This window comes from Punica granatum, chromosome 1, assembly GCF_007655135.1.
Source record: "Punica granatum isolate Tunisia-2019 chromosome 1, ASM765513v2, whole genome shotgun sequence".
Classification (NCBI taxonomy): domain Eukaryota; kingdom Viridiplantae; phylum Streptophyta; class Magnoliopsida; order Myrtales; family Lythraceae; genus Punica; species Punica granatum.
In genome coordinates, this window is record NC_045127.1 from 25,151,406 (window position 1) to 25,172,465 (window position 21,060).

Genomic DNA, 21,060 nt, shown 5'->3' on the forward strand with positions numbered 1-21,060 from the left:
AGTAGCCGGGAGTTTCCCTTGGTTTTTCCGGGCTATAACACGTCTTATTGCCCCGATTTAAGTCACTTCCCGAGTTTTTATATTTTTTCCGCATCCATGAAGTTGGTATTGTTTTATCGATTCCTTAAATGACATGTCTGTGTATGTTTATACGTTTAAATGTGTTATTCAAATCATGGCTATATCAACTTAGTAAAATACGTGTTATTTATCGTGCTTTACATTTGAGCATGCCAGAAACGATTGAAAATGGGACAAGAAAACTTCATGAGACCCAACTTCGGCCACGGGACCTCTCAGCTATCCCAAATGGGAAGAGACCGAGAGCCTCTTGGCCTTTCTCAAGTCAAAAGCGATTTCCTTTTCCCGAGTTAAGTCCATTTCTCGGATTGTGTGCAATCACATTTTCGATATCATCGCAAATCCCGCATTAAAACCCCTTTTAAAATGTTGTTTTCCAAGCAAAATGCATGGATTCGTGTATCAGTGACTTTTCCGAGTCCATTTGGGTTCTGACGGTATTTTGGTCATTTTGACCAAATTTTCCTCGACCTTCTTGGACTCGTCTTGGTCGCCGTATCACATATCGTTTTCATTAAATCAAACTTTTTAGGTATTCAGACTTCATTCAGTGGATCAATTCATGATTTGTCTGATTGTCTGTAACACGCATATTTACTGCATTCGGTAATAATTTACAAGCAATAATTGCACAAACGGGTTAATCGAGATGCACACATGACTAAACCCACTTGGCATTAATAAACTTACACGAATTGCTCATTAACTGATAACTCACGTCGATAAGTTGTCAAATGACGTTAATGCCCTTTTCACTACTCGTTTATATCAAAACCAAAGGCGCACGGCCCGATGTAGCACAGACATCTAGGAAGAGCTTGTGTACCTTAACTTGAGTTTTTACTTGATTCCAAGTAACTCAGGTTGAATACAGAAAATATTTCTAGATTACTTCCGGGCAGATCGACCGGTTCTTCGGCTTTTTCGGGATTCTTGCATAACCTTGGAAGATCCAGGGAATCGGTCGACACCGGCTACAGGCCGAGGTGGCCCACATCGCGTTGTTTCCATTTTCTAAAAATGATTTTCAAGTCAAGGGCAAAATCGTCTTTTCACAATTTAGCGATACCCCTAGGGTTAGCTTGATAGAAACACTATGGTATTATAATAAGAATGGGCTACCTGTTTAGGTGTAGGTTCATCTGCATAGTCTTTTCTTATCCAACTGATGAGTTTCTATCATCCTATCATAGATTTGGGTAGCTAGAACTGTTATCTCTGTCACAAAACATGCAAATCCTGATTAACCTTTCACTCGACCTAACTAATTAGTAGACAATGGTTAGGTAGAACTCTAGGTTCCAAATCTAGAGCCAAAATAAGAGTTTGGCATATTCAATGAAATTGCAGTGTCACAATACAGAAAACTTTAAAAGCAATCCACGCACAAAGGACTAGACTACGGACGTCATGTTTGTCAGGTCCTTGAAAAAAAGCTGAATGCAAAATGCTTTACACGATTTTGTCTGCTTAATATAGGTCATTTGCATACCAAAATACCCCGGTTAATAACTCGTTAACCCACGTAAACTTGGCAATAACAAACAACTTGTTTACAATTGTTTGTTACTTTTCTACTCTTGTTTGTCTATACGGGTCGAGCTCGACTCATAGGCCGCATCACACTTAGGGTCCAACACCCTAATCATCAATTACGGGGTCCAACGCCCTATTCACTAATAGCGCATTTGAATTTTTGTTTTTCGGTTTTTCATTAAAGTCACGGCGAGTTGGAACGGAATAATAACCAAACACAAACTTATTGGAATTCAAGCATTTGTAATTTGTAATTTGTTTTATTATTTTGAGAGTATTGCAATGACTTTACTTTGTACATTCATTTTTTGTAAGAATCCATGTCGGTGAGCGAACGGTCCGAGAGCTGAACTAACCGAATCGGTCCAATGCTTGCCCAGACCAGAGTAAACCCAAGATCTCGCGGTTCCGGTTCACACGAGAATTCAACCATCATGATTTGATGAACTGTAATGCGAGGATAGTGAACCGATTCCCCGACATACCGGTCTACCTTTCTCTCAACTTCTTAACCCACATCGTTTAGTCCATCGAATTTCCGGTGTCAAAACGTGTAAGACGAGCGCATCCTAATTCATGCTGTAAATAAATAAAACTGCAAGCCTAGCAAGCCAGAGTACCGAAAGGGCGTGCGGGATATAGGCATGCACGTAACGTGAACCCTCGAGTTCGGACTTTCCAGTTTCGCGTGACCAATGCCTTAGCAAAACTAGGTGTATCATTCACCCCTTGACCCAGGCAACTTCCCGGCCCTCGACCTTCGAGTCGTAAACAGGTAAGTAGCGACTCCTTCTCACGCGTGTTCGTCACACGTCCCCTGAGAAGGTGGACACTCCCAAGTCGCACAATTCGGTAGCGCGCATGCGGGCCCCGACGAGAGCACATTGGGGTCCGTACAAAGGGAGGAGCGGTGGGGCTCATCTTCAACCACCGCACCCACCTCCCACGAGGTCGATAGAGACCTTCCATGTCGGGGTCGGTGGTCGAAGGGTAGCCCCTCTATATGCCGATCTACCCCTCTTGGATAGTATTAAGTAATTAATTAATTTATATATTTTTACATGTTTTGTGATAAGAATAACAATTCTAACTATCGAATTTACGGTGGAATGACAGAAACACCCAAATCGGGTAAAGAGGGCTTAAGCAAATGACACTTGCAGTTGAACGGGTTGCCCTTCTCCACCCGTGACATAGGGTGTTTCGATCACCCTAACGCCTAGGATGTCGGTGATTCGCGGAAAGACGACTATGCCCTTGGATAGTAAAACGTGCAAAGTGCTCGTGCAAAATTGAGATCACGCGATGCGGACTATCGAAAGTCGGTAGACAGTGCCGATCGATCCCTTGGGTCCATAGGGGTCATGCCGATCCCGAGAAAGTCGAGAAAACGATCGTTCCGCCCGGGAGCGGTCTAAGTAAGGTTCGTACACCCCGACCAGAGCAGCCTCAAATTGGGCCCGGACTCGAGTTAGGATGCACGAGCATTCCCCAATTTCCCATGCTACGCGCGTTACATGTCTCGTTGCCTTTGAAATTGTGAGTTTGACAATGACATTTCCGACGTCTCGCGATCCGTCGACGCAGTTACCAATTATTAGCCGATTCGTGTGATTTATCTTAGGCCGAATGATTTATTTAACCGAATGATACGTCTCATTTTCCTGTATGTGGAATTGTTAGTGGTTATGGCCTTGAGCCTTGAACATTACGGGTTAACGGAATTGACTCGTGACACGGGGACTAAAACGGGTCCTTGAAAGCCAAGAGCACCCGATCAATGACGACCGATGGACTCTTGGACCCTCATGGGCCCAAAATAATCACCGATACACGAATCCATGCATATTATTTAAACTAACGCGCCTAACATGCCATTTATCGCGTAATTAACGACTAAATGAAAAATGCAATTGCAACCAATCTGAGAATTGACTTTTAACCGAAGTAAAGAGGCCGCCCTTGACCCAGGATAGGTCAAGGAGTTCTCAGCCACTTCCCCTTGAGGATTTCCGAAAGCTCTCTTAACCCGTCACGGGTCTTGCTCGGTCTTTTTGCCCCGATTTTAAACGTTTCTCGCATGCATAAAGCATTAAACACGATAATAACACGTATTTAGTAAAGTCGGCACAGCCATAATCTCGGGAATCGATAACCACATAAACATACACATACACGATATTTAATGGAATCGATAAAACGGCACCGACTCATGCAACAATAAAAAATGCAAAAACACGGGAAACGACTTATTTCGAGGTGAAAGAGATCTCCTTTAGCCTGTGTGGATCAAGGGAGGTCTCAGCCACCTCCCATGAGAAGTGGCCGTGAGCTCCCATGGTTCACATGGGCCAAGACGGCCTCTTCTACCCCGATCCTAGTTGTCTCTCGTTATGCTAGCATACATCACGACATTATACATGCATAATAACGAAGCAAAAACTCCTTAAACGAATACATACACATAACCGGTCATAGACCGCCTTATTGCCTCGCAGACCTAGGAATCTATGTGGCCTAGCTTTTCTAAGTTGCAAGAGGGTTATACCTAGCCTCGGGGCTTGAAGAAGATTCGAAAAAGGGGCAGCAACACCTCTGGACAATAGGGGTGCAGAGGGGACCCGAGATGGAATTAAGCCCGCCGAAAAGAGGTGGATAGGACCGGTGGCTTGGGGTCGTTTCTCCGGGCTGACACGGATCCTTTGGCTCCTCTAGGAAGTGCTAGACATGACCATGGTTAGCTTGAAGGAAATGCACGAGTAGATTTTCCCAGAATATCAAAGAAAGCCCGTGAGACACAAACAAAACCCGATTAAGAAAAAAAAATGAAGAAAAGGCGGTCTTGATAGGTTGCGCGGCTCTCGGACTGTGACCACCTCGTCACGGGAGAGAGTGAGGGTCATGAGAAACCCTTAGAAAATGATGGCACGACTCGCCCAAGTTGTGAAAGGAAGGAGAGCCGCCTAGGACTCGAGAGGCACCAAGGAGCCCGAATCTGTGATGATCAGTTCCAGAGGGCTGGAGGCTTCAAATGCAAAAACTAAACTTGGAAACGAACTCAGGAGGTCGAAAACATGTGGGGTATGAAGTTTGGTTGAAGTTGGTTCGAGTCGGGTAGCGGTCGCTGAAAAACGGTTGAGTTTTTCGACAGTTTTGGCCTTCAACTGGGCTGAGCAGAGGGGCTGGACGCCCAGGACTTTGTTGGAATTTGAGAGAGCTTGGAGAGGGTTTCCTAGAGTGAGAAAGCTAGAGAGATGATGGAAGTTGAGTTGTGAATAAATGCTCTTGCAATTAGGCATTTATAGGATGCTTAGTGAGCCAAATTAGTGAAATTAAGTGCAATTAGAGTGGGTGCTTAAGCATGGCCGAATTTTTGAGTAAGATTAGGGTGGGAAATGTGTCTTGTTGAGTGTATGGAAAGGAAGTGAAGGGAAATGGGAGTTAATGGATGGGAGTTGATGAAAATGTGTAAGAAAATATTTTGAAATTGGATGGATGAGGCTCATTTGGCTTGCCTTTAAAGGAGAGCCATGGCTTGCGGCTTGGAGGCTGGCTCGGCTTGGCTTGGCTGGCTCGTGAGTTCCACTTGGCTAAGGAGAAATTCGGGAGGAGCTCGAGGCCTGATCAGTTGCGCGTTTAATCTACGTGGCTCGCTTGAACGACGAATAGTCAATGTACGCGCGAATGCAATTTTAATGAGCCCAATATTGCCATGCTTTGTATAAGGAAATGCTCGAGTGGCCCGGGGACTCGAAAGCCAATTTTGCTCCGTTTGTATGATCGGAGCGAAGTTGACCATTTATGTCGCTTGTTCACGCCTCCGCCTGCTGAACTGCTCGTATCGACGTACTTTGTGCTTCGGGCGGAACGGTTGACTTGCCGACTTCGGCTAAAGATCGGGATCAGGAGACGTCGTAGGAATCCGCGACTAGAGTTTTCTCTATGTTTCCCGAGTGTTCTCATGTGTTCGGAGACAGTTGCGATCTCCGTTTGTCGAAAACGAACTCCGAAGTTTTGCCGGAGGACGTTTGAGACCACTTTAATGCTACTCGGGAGACCTCGATGATTTGCTTGATCCGAGACGAAATGATTTCCCTGGCCCTAGGGGTTGTAGGGAGTGGGTGGTGCGGAGCTTGGGGATTAACATTTCGCAAAACGAACTCCAAGCACGAGATTCCATCTAAAAGGGGCCCTTTTTTCCGTCAGAACGGTAGTCGGGAGACCTAAATGAATTGTGCAATGCGGTTAGGGTTTGTTTCGCTGGCCTTTTGAATCACTGGGATTGATTGGTGCAGATTTCGCGCACAGACAATTTGTCAAAAAGTTCTCCGGCTATATTGTTGTGTAAGAAGGGCCCCCTTTTTTCTCGGGTTGGGATCCACTCGGGAGATCAAGATGAGCTCCGGAAAGCAATCTGACTCATGTTCCCCAGTCTTGGTGACCCTCAAGTGTGAGCAGGCCTGTTTTCGGATGCCGCTAATTCTTCCGTGGAATAGGCGTCCCGGGATCCTCGTTAGAAAGGTGTTTGTGAGTGTTCTAGAGTGCCTCGGCTTAAGTAGATGATTTCTGAAATGCCCTCGGAGATGACATGGGTTATTTTGGCACTAAGAGGGATTTTCATAGTCCCATATTGGAGACTTTCTGATACTCCGGCGATTCAACGATGAATAGTGATGTCGTGCTGGCTTCTGTTATCCCTAGGTTTATTGCTTGCTCGGCTTCCCTGGTTGCCTCTGTGCCTTGTGTGGATGTCTCGTGGTTCTAGTTGTGGTGCATGTCCTGTGTCCGTGTGATTGTTCCTTTTGACCTGATTGTGAATAGTGCCATGAACTTCTGGTGGGCCATCCCAATATTGTCATGCTTCGTATAAGGAAATGCTCAAGTGGCCGGGGGACTCGAAAGCCAGTTTTGCTCCGTTTGTATGATCGGAGCGAAGTTGACCATTTATGTCGCTTGTTCACGCCTCTGCGTGCGGAACTGCTCGTATCGGCATACTTTGTGCTTTGGGCGGAACGGTTGACTTGCCGACCTCGGCTGAAGATCGGGAACCGGAGACGTCCTAGGAATCCGCGACCAGAGTTTTCTCTATGTTTCCCGAGTGTTATGGGTTCGGAGACCGTTGCGATCTCCGTTTGTCGAAAACGAACTCCGAAGGTTTGCCGGGGGACGTTTGAGACCACTTTAATGCTACTCGGGAGACTTCGATGATTTGCTTGATCCGAGACGAAATGATTTCGCTGGCCTAGGGGTTGTAGGGAGTGGGTGGTGCAGAGCTCGAGTATTAACATTTCGTAAAACGAACTCCAAGCGTGAGATTCCATCTAAAAGGGTCCCTTTTTTTCCATCAAAACGGTAGTCGGGAGACCTAAATGAATCGTGCAATGCAGTTAGGGTTTGTTTCACTGGCCCTTGAGATCCCTGGGATTGATTAGTGCAGATTTCACGCATCGACAATTTGTCAAAAAGTTCTCCGGCTATGTTTTTGTGTAAGAAGGGCCCCCTTTTTTCTCTGGTCGGGATCCACTCGGGAGATCAGGATGAGTTCCGGAAAGCAATCTGACTCTTGTTCCCCAGTCCTGGTGACCTTCCGGTGTGAGCAGGCTTGTTTCCGGATGCCGCTGATTCTTCCATGGAATGGGCGTCCCGGGATCCTCGTCAAAAAGGTGTTTGTGAGTGTTCTAGAGTGCCTCGGCTTAAATAGATGATTTCTGAAATGCCCTCGGAGATGACATGGGTTATTTTGGCATCAAGATGGATTTTTAGAGTCCCATATTGGAGATTTTCTGATACTCCAGCGATCCGACGATGAATAGTGATGTCGTGCCGGCTTCTGTTATCCTTGGGTTTATTGCTTGCTCGGCTTCCCTGGTTGCCTCTGTGCCTTGTGTGGATGTCTTGTGGTTCCAGTTGTGGTGCGTGTCCTGTGTCCGTGTGATTGTTCTTCTTGACGTGACTGTGAATAGTGCCATGAGCTTCCGTTGGGCCGTCCTTAATCACGCTTGTCGGAGAGTGGTTAGGGCCACTATTAGCGTTCTCAATTGGAGCCGATGGGCCAAAATGGGGTGCTGACACCCACGATCAAACTATGCTCTTGAGCAAAAGGTGGAGCAGGCGGTGAGCTCCTCATGCAAAGGGCGGCGAACGAAAAAACAATTTCTCTTATCGGCCCTGAGCAAAGGATGGCACGGGCTGATTTCTGATTCAGCCATGTGGCTTACTTCTCTTACTTTTCTTTTGGGCGTGAATTCCACTTACTAAGTCGGCCATGAACAATATATATAACACAGACAGATATAAATATATATATATATATATGTTTATAGATATATATTTGTCAATTAGTTCCTAGGGTTATTCAGCAATTATAATTAATTCACAACTAACTACAATTCTCAAATAAGTTCCAATGACTTGAGTATTTAAAATCACTCATGAATTATCGCATAACTCATATTAGTCTTAAAAAAGAAAAACCATAATGGACTTACTAATATATAGATGCTCTACATATATAGTAAATTTCCATGTAAGGATATTATTATATCCAATATAATGATTCCTTAAACAAGTCCACCTCAATGTTAGATTTGACTTCGGGATGTACTAGCACCCCTGCATCTACATTGCAAGTCTAATATGATAATTGATTACTAATTAGTTGCCTTAATTAAAATCAATTTGTTCTTGGCTTCACATTCTATTGCATGTGACTAATTAGGTTCATCACTAAATGTTAATGAGACTATAATGTCAACTTTTTGACATTATTGGAAACTCCTTTCCAAAACCAAAAGTAGAACTCCCAAAATGGCCTAGGCTCCCAAAGATCATGAGTAACACCTAGCAGCATATCATGATAATCCAAATAGTGACGAATGTGTAATTAGGATATTCTGATGAACCTGTGATCATATATACAATGCACTCGAGTCCCTTCATTACAGATCTCGATCTAGCTAGGGTCATGGTTAATGTCAAACCCTATAGTTGATCGTATGGAATATCTGAGCTTCCATTCTTAGATCAATAGAATTTAAACTAGAAACTCTTTTCTATTTAAGTTCAACCACCTTGGCCAAGAATTTCTTGATTAAGAATTGAACTCAAACTCATAGGATCTTTCCCTGTTTATTCGAGTCAATGAATCTCATCTCGACTGGACACCTACCTCCATACACAACTAACTAGGACCATCGTCTGTCGGATACCTATGCTTAGCACAAGTATATAAGCATGAGTGTCAGCACCTCATTTTGGTCCACCGGCTCTAAGAGGGCAAAATCGTCATTTCTGTCATCCATATGAAGGAACTATTTTCAACTAATCTCTCGAACATTCGTGATTTTTGAAAAAATGAGGCATTTTCTTGGTTCAACGCCGGTTTTACAATTTTTCAGAACAATATTCTATGGGACAGCTTTAAATTTTACGTACATCAACACCAATTTTCAAAATCCAAGATAAAAACTTGAAACAAAAAAATATTTTATTGCACAATATTGATCCATAAATTTGTATGAACATGGTGCCGGTCCCGGATCGTTTTTCTGACATCCAATTGAAAAGACGAGAATTTTGCGATTTACGAGAGTCAATTTCAAACTTCAAAAAAAAAAAGTCAAAAAGGTCAAGTGTCGTTCCTTCTCGTCCCTTTTCTTTTTCTTTTTCTTTTTTTTTTCTTTCTTCTTCTTCCCTGGTCTGCTGCGAACAGACCTGCAGCCCTTTTCCTTTTTTTCCTTTCTCCTACAAGTGGCCAGCCGAGCTCTCTGCCACCCCCTATCACACCATCTGACCCGCTCCTTTCCTTCCCCCTACAGCTCCCGTGCACGCCCACTCTCGACCTCTGCTTCATCTCTAAAAGAACCTGCCATGGCTGCTCCTCTTCTCCCTCACGCTAGAGCCTGCACACCTTTCCTTTTTTCCATTTCTTTTCTTTTCTTTTTTGCAGTGAACGAGCAAGAGCCTAGGGTGAAATAACCCGACCTTTGACACACGCCTCCCCTGCCGCTTCCAACCTTTCCCCTCTCATTCTTATCTTCTTTCCGCTGTTCCTTCTGCAGTTCCAGACCGACTGCCTATACCTACCCGACCTATGCCCTACTCTCCTCCCCACTACTCCTGCAACCTGCAGCCCCTGAAGGCTGCTCACCTTAACCCTCTTTCGTCAACCTCTCCTGCTCTTCTTCCCTGTCACACGAAAACTCCCCATCAGGATCTGTAACTCCTTCCTCCCGGCCTCATGAGAGCAGCGAACAGAAGGCACCGACTCTATCAGACCCTCTCTCTTCCTCTCACTCCCTCTCAGTCACCCTCAGCTCAAGCGCCACCCTCACTGACACCCTCAGCACTATCTCCTCCCCAACTCCACAGCCCACACTCCCCTTTTGTAATTCTCATCCACAGACCAAAAAAATAAAAATAAAAAAACCTCAGCTCGAGCTCCCCGGAAACCTTCGCTCTCCTTCCTCTCACATCCCCCTTAGCTCTTCTCCAACACCCTCATCTTGCAACCAACACCCTCAGCACACACTAGAACGACTCCCTCAGTTCCTCTGAACCCTCAACTCATCCTCTCGACCTGGTCAGCTCATAGGGAACGCCCCGAGTTTCCTCTTCCCGAGGTTATCTCTTTAGCTTATCGGTTTTAAACATAGACGGTTCGACTTGACACTCCCCTGCTCGCGAGACGTCTCCAGCCACGCATCAAGGAACCCCAGGAGTAGAGAGACAGCCGTTAGGACCACCGGGACCGCCAGACCACCCTCCCTCTCTCTCGGTTTCCTTTCGTTCTAATCGGGTCTGTTTGTGTTGTTCGAGTTTGCACAGATAGCCGCCTGTTGGGAGCCATCCTCGACCACCTCCAGGAGCCTTCGGAGAGCCCAAAGCCCTCTTGCCAGCTCGGAGAAGCCCTCGAACCGCTCGGACCAGCAAGCTCCCTCTTTCCGGGCGTTTTCCTCCAATCGGGTCTGCCAGATCCGATAGGGCACCTGACTCGCCCCGTCTGATCCGACTTCCAAAAGCTTCTTCACGGCGTCCCGAGGCGTAGGTATAAAATCTCGAACTTAGTGGCATGTATAGGGCTCGCTTTGTTGATTAATTTGATGATCGTGATAATATTATGAAATTGTTGTTTTAATTAAAAAAAGCACGAATCGGATTATTAATCTTAGACAACTCTTTAAAACCAACACGCTGTGATAAAAATCTACTAGGGCGTGAATTTGAATATTTTAAAGTATCGGCCTTAAAACCGGTTGTTTGAAGCGAGAATGAACTCACACAAATTAATTTCATGCTCGCTCAGCTTTAAATGAATAAAATTGATTGAACACACCAAGACCGGTTGATTAATCACTCAGACTTAAAATCGACAAATTAATTATATTGTGATTATTTTTGTCTACATTCATGTGTTTGTGAATGTTTGAATGCGTTTTTGATTGAAACCGTGCACGAACTGGATTAATCACGTAAGGTCTATTAAAAATTGCATTTAATTTCAAAATGGTCGGGAATTAAGGCTTTATTGAACGGTCCATCAATGGCTGGCTCGACGGCCTGAAACCTGCATATTTAAAGCATTCGGCAAGATTTTAATTAAACTCAATAATTCCACCAATGGGGTGATTAGGACATTCATGCGACTAATTAAATCACTCGGTCATAATAATTTTGCACGAATTGGTAATTAATCGGTAACTCATGTCGATGGGTTATAAACATGCGTTGGTACCCTTTTCAAAATTCACAATTCTATAAAAACCGAAACGCGCGGTTCTATGTGGTAGGGACGTCTAGGAAGAACTTGCGCGTCCTGACTCGAGGTCTTACCTGATTTTAGGTAACTCAGGTCGGGGAGCGGAAGTTCTTTATAGATCACTTCCGGATAGATCGACCGGTCCTTTGGCTCTTTCGGGGTTCTTGCACAACCCTGAAAGATCCAGGGAATTGGTTGGCATCGGTCACAGACCGAGGTGGCCCGTATCACGTAGTCTCTCTTTTCTGAAAATAATTTTCACTGCAACGGCAAAATCGTCTGTTTGTGATTTAGCGTCATCCCTAAGGTTAGGATAATAGAAACACTACGGTTATAGGGTAAAGACGGGCTATCTGTCTAGGCGCAGGTTCATCTGCATAGCCCTTCTTATTCGACTGATGAGTTTCTGTTATCCTAATATAGTTTTAAGTATTTAGGTCGAGTATTCTGGCTCAAAATACAAATACCGGACTAATTGTGCACTTGGCTTAAAACATAAATGGGGCAATAGCAGGTTAGGTTATTAGGTTTTAGGGTTTTCTAGGCAAAGAAAACATGTTTTGTAATAATTTGTAAAGGCCACAATATCACAATATAGAATAATCCTAAAAGCAATCCACAAACACAAGACTTGACTACGTTGACCAAGGATATCATGTCAGTCAAGTCATCGAACACAACGCCAAATGTGAAATATCCTCCCAAGGCAGTCCTCGACCGATCCACACTGAACATCGCCCCGTTTGTATGTTTAGGGTAGGAATTTGCTCGCTAAGTGACCTTGGTTCATAACTTGATTAATCACGTAAACATGGCATTTAAAACACAACTCGTCTATATTCATCTGTTGTTATCAGTTTTTGTCAGTTTTTATCTGTTTTTATCAATTTTTGTCTGTTTTATATTGTTTTATCACGGTTCAAGTTCGTGCCCATAGGATACGATGCATATGGGATCCAACGCGAGGCACACCAAGCGCGCGCGACCCGAGTGTGATATGGGGTCTTGCCTTGAGTCAATGTCTCGACCCGTTTAGTATCCATGCAGAGGATGACTCGGGTTAGAACACGTGAAATGAGATTAGACAATCACCCAGGAGCCCAATCGATCCCATGGCTATCTCGAGGATCATTCTACCCTCTTGAAACCCGTTTGGTCGGTCGGACCCGATCTCTGGCTCTTACAAGTCCACGTCGCTTTAATTTTGGTTTCAGTCGTTTAAACCACACGGTAAGTATGAGCGGAATATTGGCTGAGCGTGAGTCGACCGGGATCCATTTGTATTAATTTGTATTTATTATTTGAGAGTACATTGTGAGGTATTTATTTGTACATTTATGTAACGATCCCAGTCGGGAAACTTGGAGTCTGAGAGTCGAAATCGACCGACTCAGTTTACGAGTCCCCTAGACGAGCAGAACTACACAAGTCATAGGCCCGGTCCACACGAGAAACTAGCCATCACGATTTGGTTAGCCGAGATGCGAGGTCGGTGGACTGATCACTTGACTTGGGGATCCGCTTAAATCGAATCGATTGCTTCTATGAATTTACAGTATCAAAACGAGCGAGATGAGTGAAACTTAAATCACGCGATAAATGAATAAAAACAGCAAACCCTAGACAAACTAGAGTACCAGTGGGGCGTGCAGGATATAGGCTAGCACGTAACAGAACCCCCGAATTCGGAACTTCGGGTTTCGCAAGAGCATATACCTTAGCACTCTAGGTGTATCTTTACCCCTAGACTCGATCAACTCACCGGCCCTCGACCATCCGATCGTAAGCAGGTATTAGCGACTCATTCTCACGCGTGTCTGTCACGCGTCCCCACTGGAAGGTGGACACTCCCAAGCCGTGCGATGGCGCACGCATGCGGTCCCCGACGAGACGAAATTCGGATCTGCACAAGGAGCAAATCCTAATTACTCATGTATGAGATAACCGTGTCATCTCAGGTCTAAGAATTATATGCATTAATACGGTCCAGATAGTATTCATTGACAATAATAAAGTACCACTTGAATATCATATGTGCGTCACAGTTCGACTCACTTATCTCTATAAGTATTCACGTGTCTGTTTCGATATCAGATATCAAATAACATGAGACTCACTACTCCATCTTCATTAGTATCTTGTACTAATCATGGATACAGACAGAAGTGAAGGTCTATTTGGAATGATAATGCCTAACTAAAATTCTTACGACCGTGAACAATTTAAAGAAACATGTACCAGAATAATCGCTTACCCATATTCTCGACTCTTTCAGAACGAAGCATTTGCCAAGTATCTTATGGACTTACTCCATTAAATATAAACAATTTATGAAAAACAGATTATACATCATTGCTATAAATAGGAATTATCCAATTACATATATCGGCTCTAGGGCATATAACTACCATATACCACTCGAGGACTCATCTTATTCATCTTGAAAATCGTCTTCTGAGGTTATCCCTTTGTAATTTCTTTTGTTTGAGTTTGCCTTCCGACCGATAGAGTGCTCAAGGCTTGTTTCTGTAAGAGGCCGAGCCTAGGCCGAAAATGGATGCTTCCAATGATGGAGTCGGGGATCTGAACTCAAGGTCTTGATGAATCTTCATGCTTCGTATTGCAGATCAAATCCTGCTCCAAACCTATGAGATTAATAATTTGATTTATTATTCATCGGTAAGTGCAGACTGTTAAAATTGATCAAATCCTGCTCCGAACCTATAAGATTAATAATTTGATTTATTAAAATTGATTATGGAGATTAATAGATGGAATACTTTGAAATCTTAAAATAAAAAAAAAGATGCTTCGAAATATAATACCCTTTGAAACTTATATGATATGATTTTTGTATTTAAACTATTTTCTTTAACAATGCAAATAATTATTTCACTAGTATTTAGAAAAGAAAGTTAAGACCCATTTAATAATAATAAAATAACTTTTTTTTTAAACCAATGTGCTTTTGGCTCAGTTAGTTTGATACATCTTTTCCTTAAGCAACATCTTGGACTTGAAGTATTATGAGTAAAACAAATTCATGATTAGGAGAGTTTCATCACCTTAGTAGGCTGACTTGATGAGAGCCTAGATTATTTGTTGCCCATAAGGCTCTTGAAAACTAGGTGGTGCAAATTGAAATAAAAAAGGTTTAATCTTTTTTTTAATTACAGAATAATGGAGAGTTTTTTTTGTGATCTTGCATCGTCAATAATGCGCTTTATACTTGTATAGGCAAAATAGAAAAGCAATCGTACTTGTGAAGACAAATAGAGAAAACATAAAATCAATGACTTGTTTTCCACTGGAAAAAAAAATTACCAAAACAATCCGATATATGCGCCCTTAAATAAAATAGAGAAGAGTGGAGTAACGGCATCAAATGTATTCAACGAGCGCATGTAATATTTATTCGTCAAGAAGCATCAAATTCATATTGAATTGAATGTACTAAAAAATTCATGCGGCTTCATAAATGCATCTTCACATGCAGGGAATGTGCATGCACATAATCGACCAACATCAGATCAATGGGGGTTAAGGCAATCTCCACATGGTAATAAACATATGGTAATATATCGTTGCCATTGTCACATGATCGGAGACATGAACGAAGAATCCATTTGTTGCCGAAGATTTTTAGTAAAAGCTTGTTCCATCAAGCACTTCGCGAAAAAAAGCCAGTCCTTTTTCTCTACGGATATTAGAGTTACATGTTGAGAATCGGCTTAAAAAAACAACGAAAGAGAAGGGAAATGAAGAGTGGACAACACAAATCTATGTAGTTCAAACAGCTGTGTGATGTCTGTACATTTACAGATAAAGGAGGCCACGGTTAATCTTCTGGACAAGCAACGAACGTGGAGTATAGGTGTTTTTCTCAAATTGTGACCACCGTCTCCAGATAAAGAGACGCGGTCCATGACAAACTGATCCCAATGACCACAGGTAAGGGACTGCTGACTGGCTGCTGTGGCCCGAGACCGCGGTCTCGGCTGGGTCAGACAGTGTTGTCTGTAACTCAAGGTCTTCCTCATTGGTCAACACTAACAGATCCCAGTTTAGTTCATCGAGCCTCGAGGTCCATGTTTGAGCCACAAACTCGTCAAAACATTATCAAATCTTGAAATTAGATGGACTACTCGATCGATTTCAGATAGTGCCTCTCTTTGATACTAAATGCAGGATAGGATATAATGTAAGAGGAAATCCTTATCCAAACGATGCTTTAAGCATGAAAATCATATCAGACCAGACCTAGTGTAGACTTACAAGGTAGTTTTGGTTTTAATTGAATTATAATGATTGTATTGTTGAATTATGAAAAAAAATGTGAAAAAATAATGAATAGTTGAGAGAAAGTAATGATCGTATTATTGAATTGTGAAAAAAAAGTAATAGATAGTTGAAAAAATTTAGTATTAATTATTAAATTGAATAATTAAAAAAATTGAAGAAAAATGAAAAAGTAATAATTGTGTTGTTAATTTTTGTTATGTAGTGAGTAAATTTAAAGTTAGAGTTAAAATTTTAAAAATTTGATTACAAAATCAAATGAGATGTAAATATACATATAAGTATATATTAGATATATATTAATTTCTATAGTCTCTTCTACATGAGAGATTATTCAGTGATCCTACCTCGCCACGTGGTATAAGGAAATATCAATAAAATTGTAATAAATTAAATAATAAATGCTAATAACTCGATTAATTATGATAAATTTTCTTAATTGAAACAAGTTTATTAATTCTTCCTCATTACATTATTATGAGGGTGGATCATTTAAAATTTTGTGGTTCTGCCTGCTATATATTTTTTCTCTTTAGAAAGATTATTAATTTATTGCACATGGGGCCTTCGTTAGCATTAATTAACCGGACATATATTTTCGTTCTTGAAGCAATCCCTCCATTTTCCCGCTTAGGTTTGACCACGTCCAATGCTGAGAAAGCCATTAATTTCGTAAGATAATAATAAAATTACAAAAAAAGAAAGTAACTTCTCTTATCCAACATATTCAAAATAAAATAAATAAAATAATATGCACTCGCTTTTGATTTAAAATTGAAGAGTTTTTACTATCATATTGATTCAAATAATTCTACACTTATTACTATTCAGCAATGTCTCCAATTCGAGACTTGTAAATAAAAATAATTCTATACCAATAGGATTTTACTTCTTTAATGGGTCAATCAAACTCGAACTAAATTAGTAAAAATTCATTAGACTACTAAATACTAACATACACACAAAAACAATGAAGAGATTTGAGTTCCGTTAATAAAATTTTATTTTATTTTTAATTTACTCTTTCTTTCTTTACCGTTTGTTATGCACATTGACCTGGATTGTAATAAACAAACAGATCATAATATCAATAAAAAAAACAATTTTTTTTTCTGTTTTCACTTAAAATGGTGTACTCGTTTATAAATTTCGACCATCCATTGACAGTAGCTGACAGAGATACAAAGTGGGAGTCACATCCCCAAGCAAAATTGGCGTACATACAAGAACCAAATTACAGAAAGCAAAGAGGAGAAAAAAGAAACAAAGGGTAGAATGCCCAATAAAAAGGAGTAAAAAAAGAAAATAAAAACAAGAGTGCAGAGAGAGTTCTTCCCCAAGTGAAGAATAATATACAAGCCTAAAAGCCTAAGAAAACCTCCAAGTTGACCCCTCAATTCCCTTGTCGGTCAAAGATTATTCCTCTTTCCATCCATCCTGCCCTCCTTTCTCTTTTCTTTTCTTTTCTCTTTTTAACAAATTTCTTTATTTTTCTTTTTTGTTGGGGTAATTTCATGATTTTTGGACTCGAATTTTGTGGGAATCATAGAGGATGTTGCGGTGCTGGTGCTTCACTGATCTCCACTGCTCGGCAATGTCTTGGGCAATTTTGATGGCATCACAGGCTGCCCCGAGAAGGCCTCTTCTTGTGAACCCAACCTTGTAGAGTCCATTCTCGCCTCTCCACCCATTGGGAAATGGAATTTTGGGCATCCCTTCTTTGGTGAAAAATTCTCCACTCTGCATTTCGACATCGAAAGGCAAAGGAAATGTTAACATTTGCTATAACTGATAAAATTATGCCGGGAAAGCCCAACTTCATTAGCTATTTAGCACGACTAAGTTAGGAATGGTGAAACAAGATTTTGTGCCCTTAATGCTCTCTCTCTCTCTCTCTCTCTCTCTCTCTCTCTCTCTCTCTCTCTCTCTCTCTCTCTCTCATAAGAAGCAAGAACCACATTACCCACAAAGCCATTTGGTCTTAAAAATATGAAGAGGCAAAACAAGAACAATTTGCTTTTTTTCTCTCTTTTTTTGTGACAATTTCCTTTTTTGTTTTTTTGAGTTTTTTTCTTGGGTTTGGCATGTACATGTACATATTATGTCATGATAGTAACACATCACAGAGGACCCGCAGAGAATACGATTTTGTCATTTTACAAAAAGGCAAATGTCTAGAAAGAGGAACGACCCAAACAAGCCTAGCTGATTTTATTCTTTTTTGCATGGGAAAAGAAGAGATTTGTAGGCTTCTTGCTTACACCATTTGAATGCGTCCAAACCCCAGAAAGTAATGGTTGATGCATAAAAAGATAGAACTAAAACCTAAACTGAAGCTTTCAGAATATACCAATAAATCATTATATGTATAAATTGATGACAATAAACCACATGGGACTTTAAATAGCATGAGGTGCAAGATTGCATTGATCGCTTGCCCATAAGTGTAGCTACTGCCTTAGGGGTGGAATTGTAACTTCAATTTCCTCTGAGATATGGGTGTGAAAATGTAATAATCAAACCAAACCAAACTTTATTAAAGATAAAATTATGCTTAATTGAATTACCTTGAGCCAACTATTGACATTACTCTTGTAACCCGTGGCCAAAATTATCGCATCAAACTCCTCCTCCTGTCCATCCATAAATTTTGCTCCGGTCTTCATTATTTCTTTCACCCCTTCCGTAACCTAAACATCAAAGATTAGAAAGAAGACCCACACAAAAGAAACTCTTTAGGACATTGTCTTCGATTCAGTGGACAAAATGCAAGAAAAACCGGAGAGATTAAACACTAATTATTGCTTTTAAGCCGAATGAGAAGCTCTAAAATTAATTACCTTGATTTTGCCGGATCTGATCTGAGATAGAGCCCCCACATCGAGCACCGGGGTCTTCCCAGTGACGTTTTTCAGCTCAGTCGGGCCGGTTTTGGGTCGCCGGAGACCCAGCTGGTCCGTGTTTCCCAAAGTGATGTTAGCAGCAAGGAGGAGGAATTTGTCGACTAATTTTAGAGGGAGCCATTTGAGGAGTCCCATTGCAATTCCAAACGTCGAGAACCCGAACATTTCCCTAGGCAGCACATGAACCTGCAATCACCCAATTCTTTCAATTCTTTTCAACACGATTGCTAAATTATTATTAACATAACATTGAGATCAGTTCTAATCTGTCGAAATTAAGATACATGGCACCGGGTTTAGCGGGCAGAAGGCAGCTGAAGTTAACTAAAATCTGAAAACTGCCAACGAACTACTAACTAACTAACCGGAAAAAGAATGTTTTAGTGCAGCAACCCTCTCCCTCCCTCCCCCCTCGAACTAGAATCAAAAGATTTTTGAGTTAGATATTTCATCACTGGAGTAATCCATAGCCATTTATCGGTATTTATTTCTTGACTATTTTCGTGAATTGATGGCTATTCATTAGTGTAATAAGGAAAAAAGAAAAAATTATGAGAAGTTTGAGCTTCGAAAAGGAAAAAAAAAATACTGGAAATCAAAACTGAAGGGAATCATAAATTTGAAATTCTCATTTTGGTATGGAGAAACTTATCCACAACCAAACACAACCTAAAGCCCAAGATTGGTCACAGTTGAGTTAAAAGCATTTTTCATCAAGAAAGCAGAAAAGGAACAGAGTACGAAAAGAGAGAGAGAGAGGAGATATCAAACGCGAACTCACAGTGTTCCGGACCACCATGTGAGGTACCGCATTGTTCCGGCAGAGGTCCAAGCTCACTTCCATCCCCGAATTCCCGCAACCCATGACGAGGACCTTCTGGTTCCGAAAGTCCGACCCTGACTTGTACGAGCTCGTGTGGATTATCCTCCCGCCGAACTTCTCCAACCCGGCAATGTCCGGTATCACGGGCTCCGCGTTCTCACCCGTGGCGACGATCAGCCACCGGGAGACATACACCAGCTCGTGCGTCCGGACCCGCCAGAGCCCGTCCTCGAAGCTGGCCCCGAGCACGGCCTGATTGAACCTCGGGCGGATGGAGAAGCGGGCGGCGTAGGACTCCATGTACGAGATGAACTGGTGCTTGGTTGGGTACTTGGGGAAGTCTTCGGGGAACTTGAGGTAAGGAAGCTCGCAGAAGTTCTTGGGGAGGTGGAGCTTGAGCCTGTCGTACGTCTTGTGCTGCCAGAGGGAGGCTATGCAGTCGCTCCGCTCGAGAATCAGCGAAGGGACGCCGAGCTCGGATAGACAGGCCGATGCCGCTAGCCCCGAGGGCCCCGCCCCGACGATGATGGGGCCGTGGACTATCACGCCCTTGCACGTGCAGTCGGGTCTCGGCTTCTTCTGTTCATCTTCTTGTGGTGACTTACAAGAACCCATTTTTTCTGGCTGCCTGCCCCGTTTCTCTTCAGTTTCTTGGAGGCTGCAGTGCAGAGGGTAGGGGAAGAGGGAAGGGGGGGGGAGAGGATTCTCTGTTTTTGCAGGTGGATGAAAATCTTGAATGGGGGACGATGAGGTCAGTATTTAAAGAGGAGAAGTAAAGAGTACACAATACAGAGGGATAGAGAGAGAGAGAGAGAGAGAGAGAGAGAGAATGGGGGGAGGGGAGGAAGGGCAGGGGGTTAAATGATGGGTCAAATGAGAGACGAATCAGGGAGGAGTCTGAAGAGGCCATTAATGCCCATGGGAAGAAGAGGAAGAGGAAACAGAGTGTGTTGTGCGTGTGCTTATGAGAAGTGAGAGATGGAGAGAGGAAAGCAAAACTATTTTTTTTCCCCTAATCTTTTGAATATGGAAGTGAAGTTAATTTTGCCTCAGAGGGGATAGAGACAGGGAGGGAGGGAGAGAGTGAAGCGGGGGTTTTGAGGGGGTGGGGGGGGAGGGGAGGGTGGGGGCGGGAAGGGGAAGGGGAAGGGGCTGTGAAATTGAAAATGGAGGCGTGAAGGTTAAGGAAAGAGATTTGGTTGTCTTTCTCAAGGCTGCTTTTCTTCACTTACTCTGCTTCAGAAGAGTGAGTCCTTGTGCTCTTTGGGAGCGTGAAACAATCGATGATGCACAACATGGATTGATTTTGGGTCCGGAAGATTACAAATATATGGATTACCCATCCTGGTATGCATATAAATACCAACATGGATTGATTATGGTGGTTAGATGTCTAACCCTTTTAAGAAAGATTTTGCAATTATGTAATTCACAATTTGGACAGATTTGCCTCGTAATGGACCGTAGATTTCTGAATAACACGTGATATAGACTGAAAAATAAACACCCATTAAATTATAGACGATAAAAGGAATTTTCGCGAAATATATAACAAGGTGCAACACAGTTGGTAAACTGCACTCACAAATATATAACATAGTTTTGAAACCCACTAAAAATACTCTGGGACTAGGACAAGTTGATAGTTCAACTAGAGATTA

The 21,060-nt window shown here is 42.4% G+C and overlaps 1 protein-coding gene across 1 annotated transcript; it reads right to left on the reverse strand.

Annotated features, from left to right (window-relative positions):
• Positions 1 to 16,788: 16,788 nt before the first annotated feature.
• LOC116195072 (probable indole-3-pyruvate monooxygenase YUCCA4) lies at positions 16,789 to 20,681 on the reverse strand. The gene is made up of 4 exons (XM_031524043.1): positions 19,358 to 20,681; positions 18,514 to 18,762; positions 18,241 to 18,363; positions 16,789 to 17,413 (listed from the first exon to the last, which is right to left on the reverse strand). Exons 1-4 carry the CDS (start codon positions 20,012 to 20,014, stop codon positions 17,186 to 17,188), a joined length of 1,257 nt encoding a protein of 418 aa, XP_031379903.1. The 5' UTR covers positions 20,015 to 20,681; the 3' UTR covers positions 16,789 to 17,185.
• Between the last annotated feature and the right edge of the window lie 379 nt (positions 20,682 to 21,060).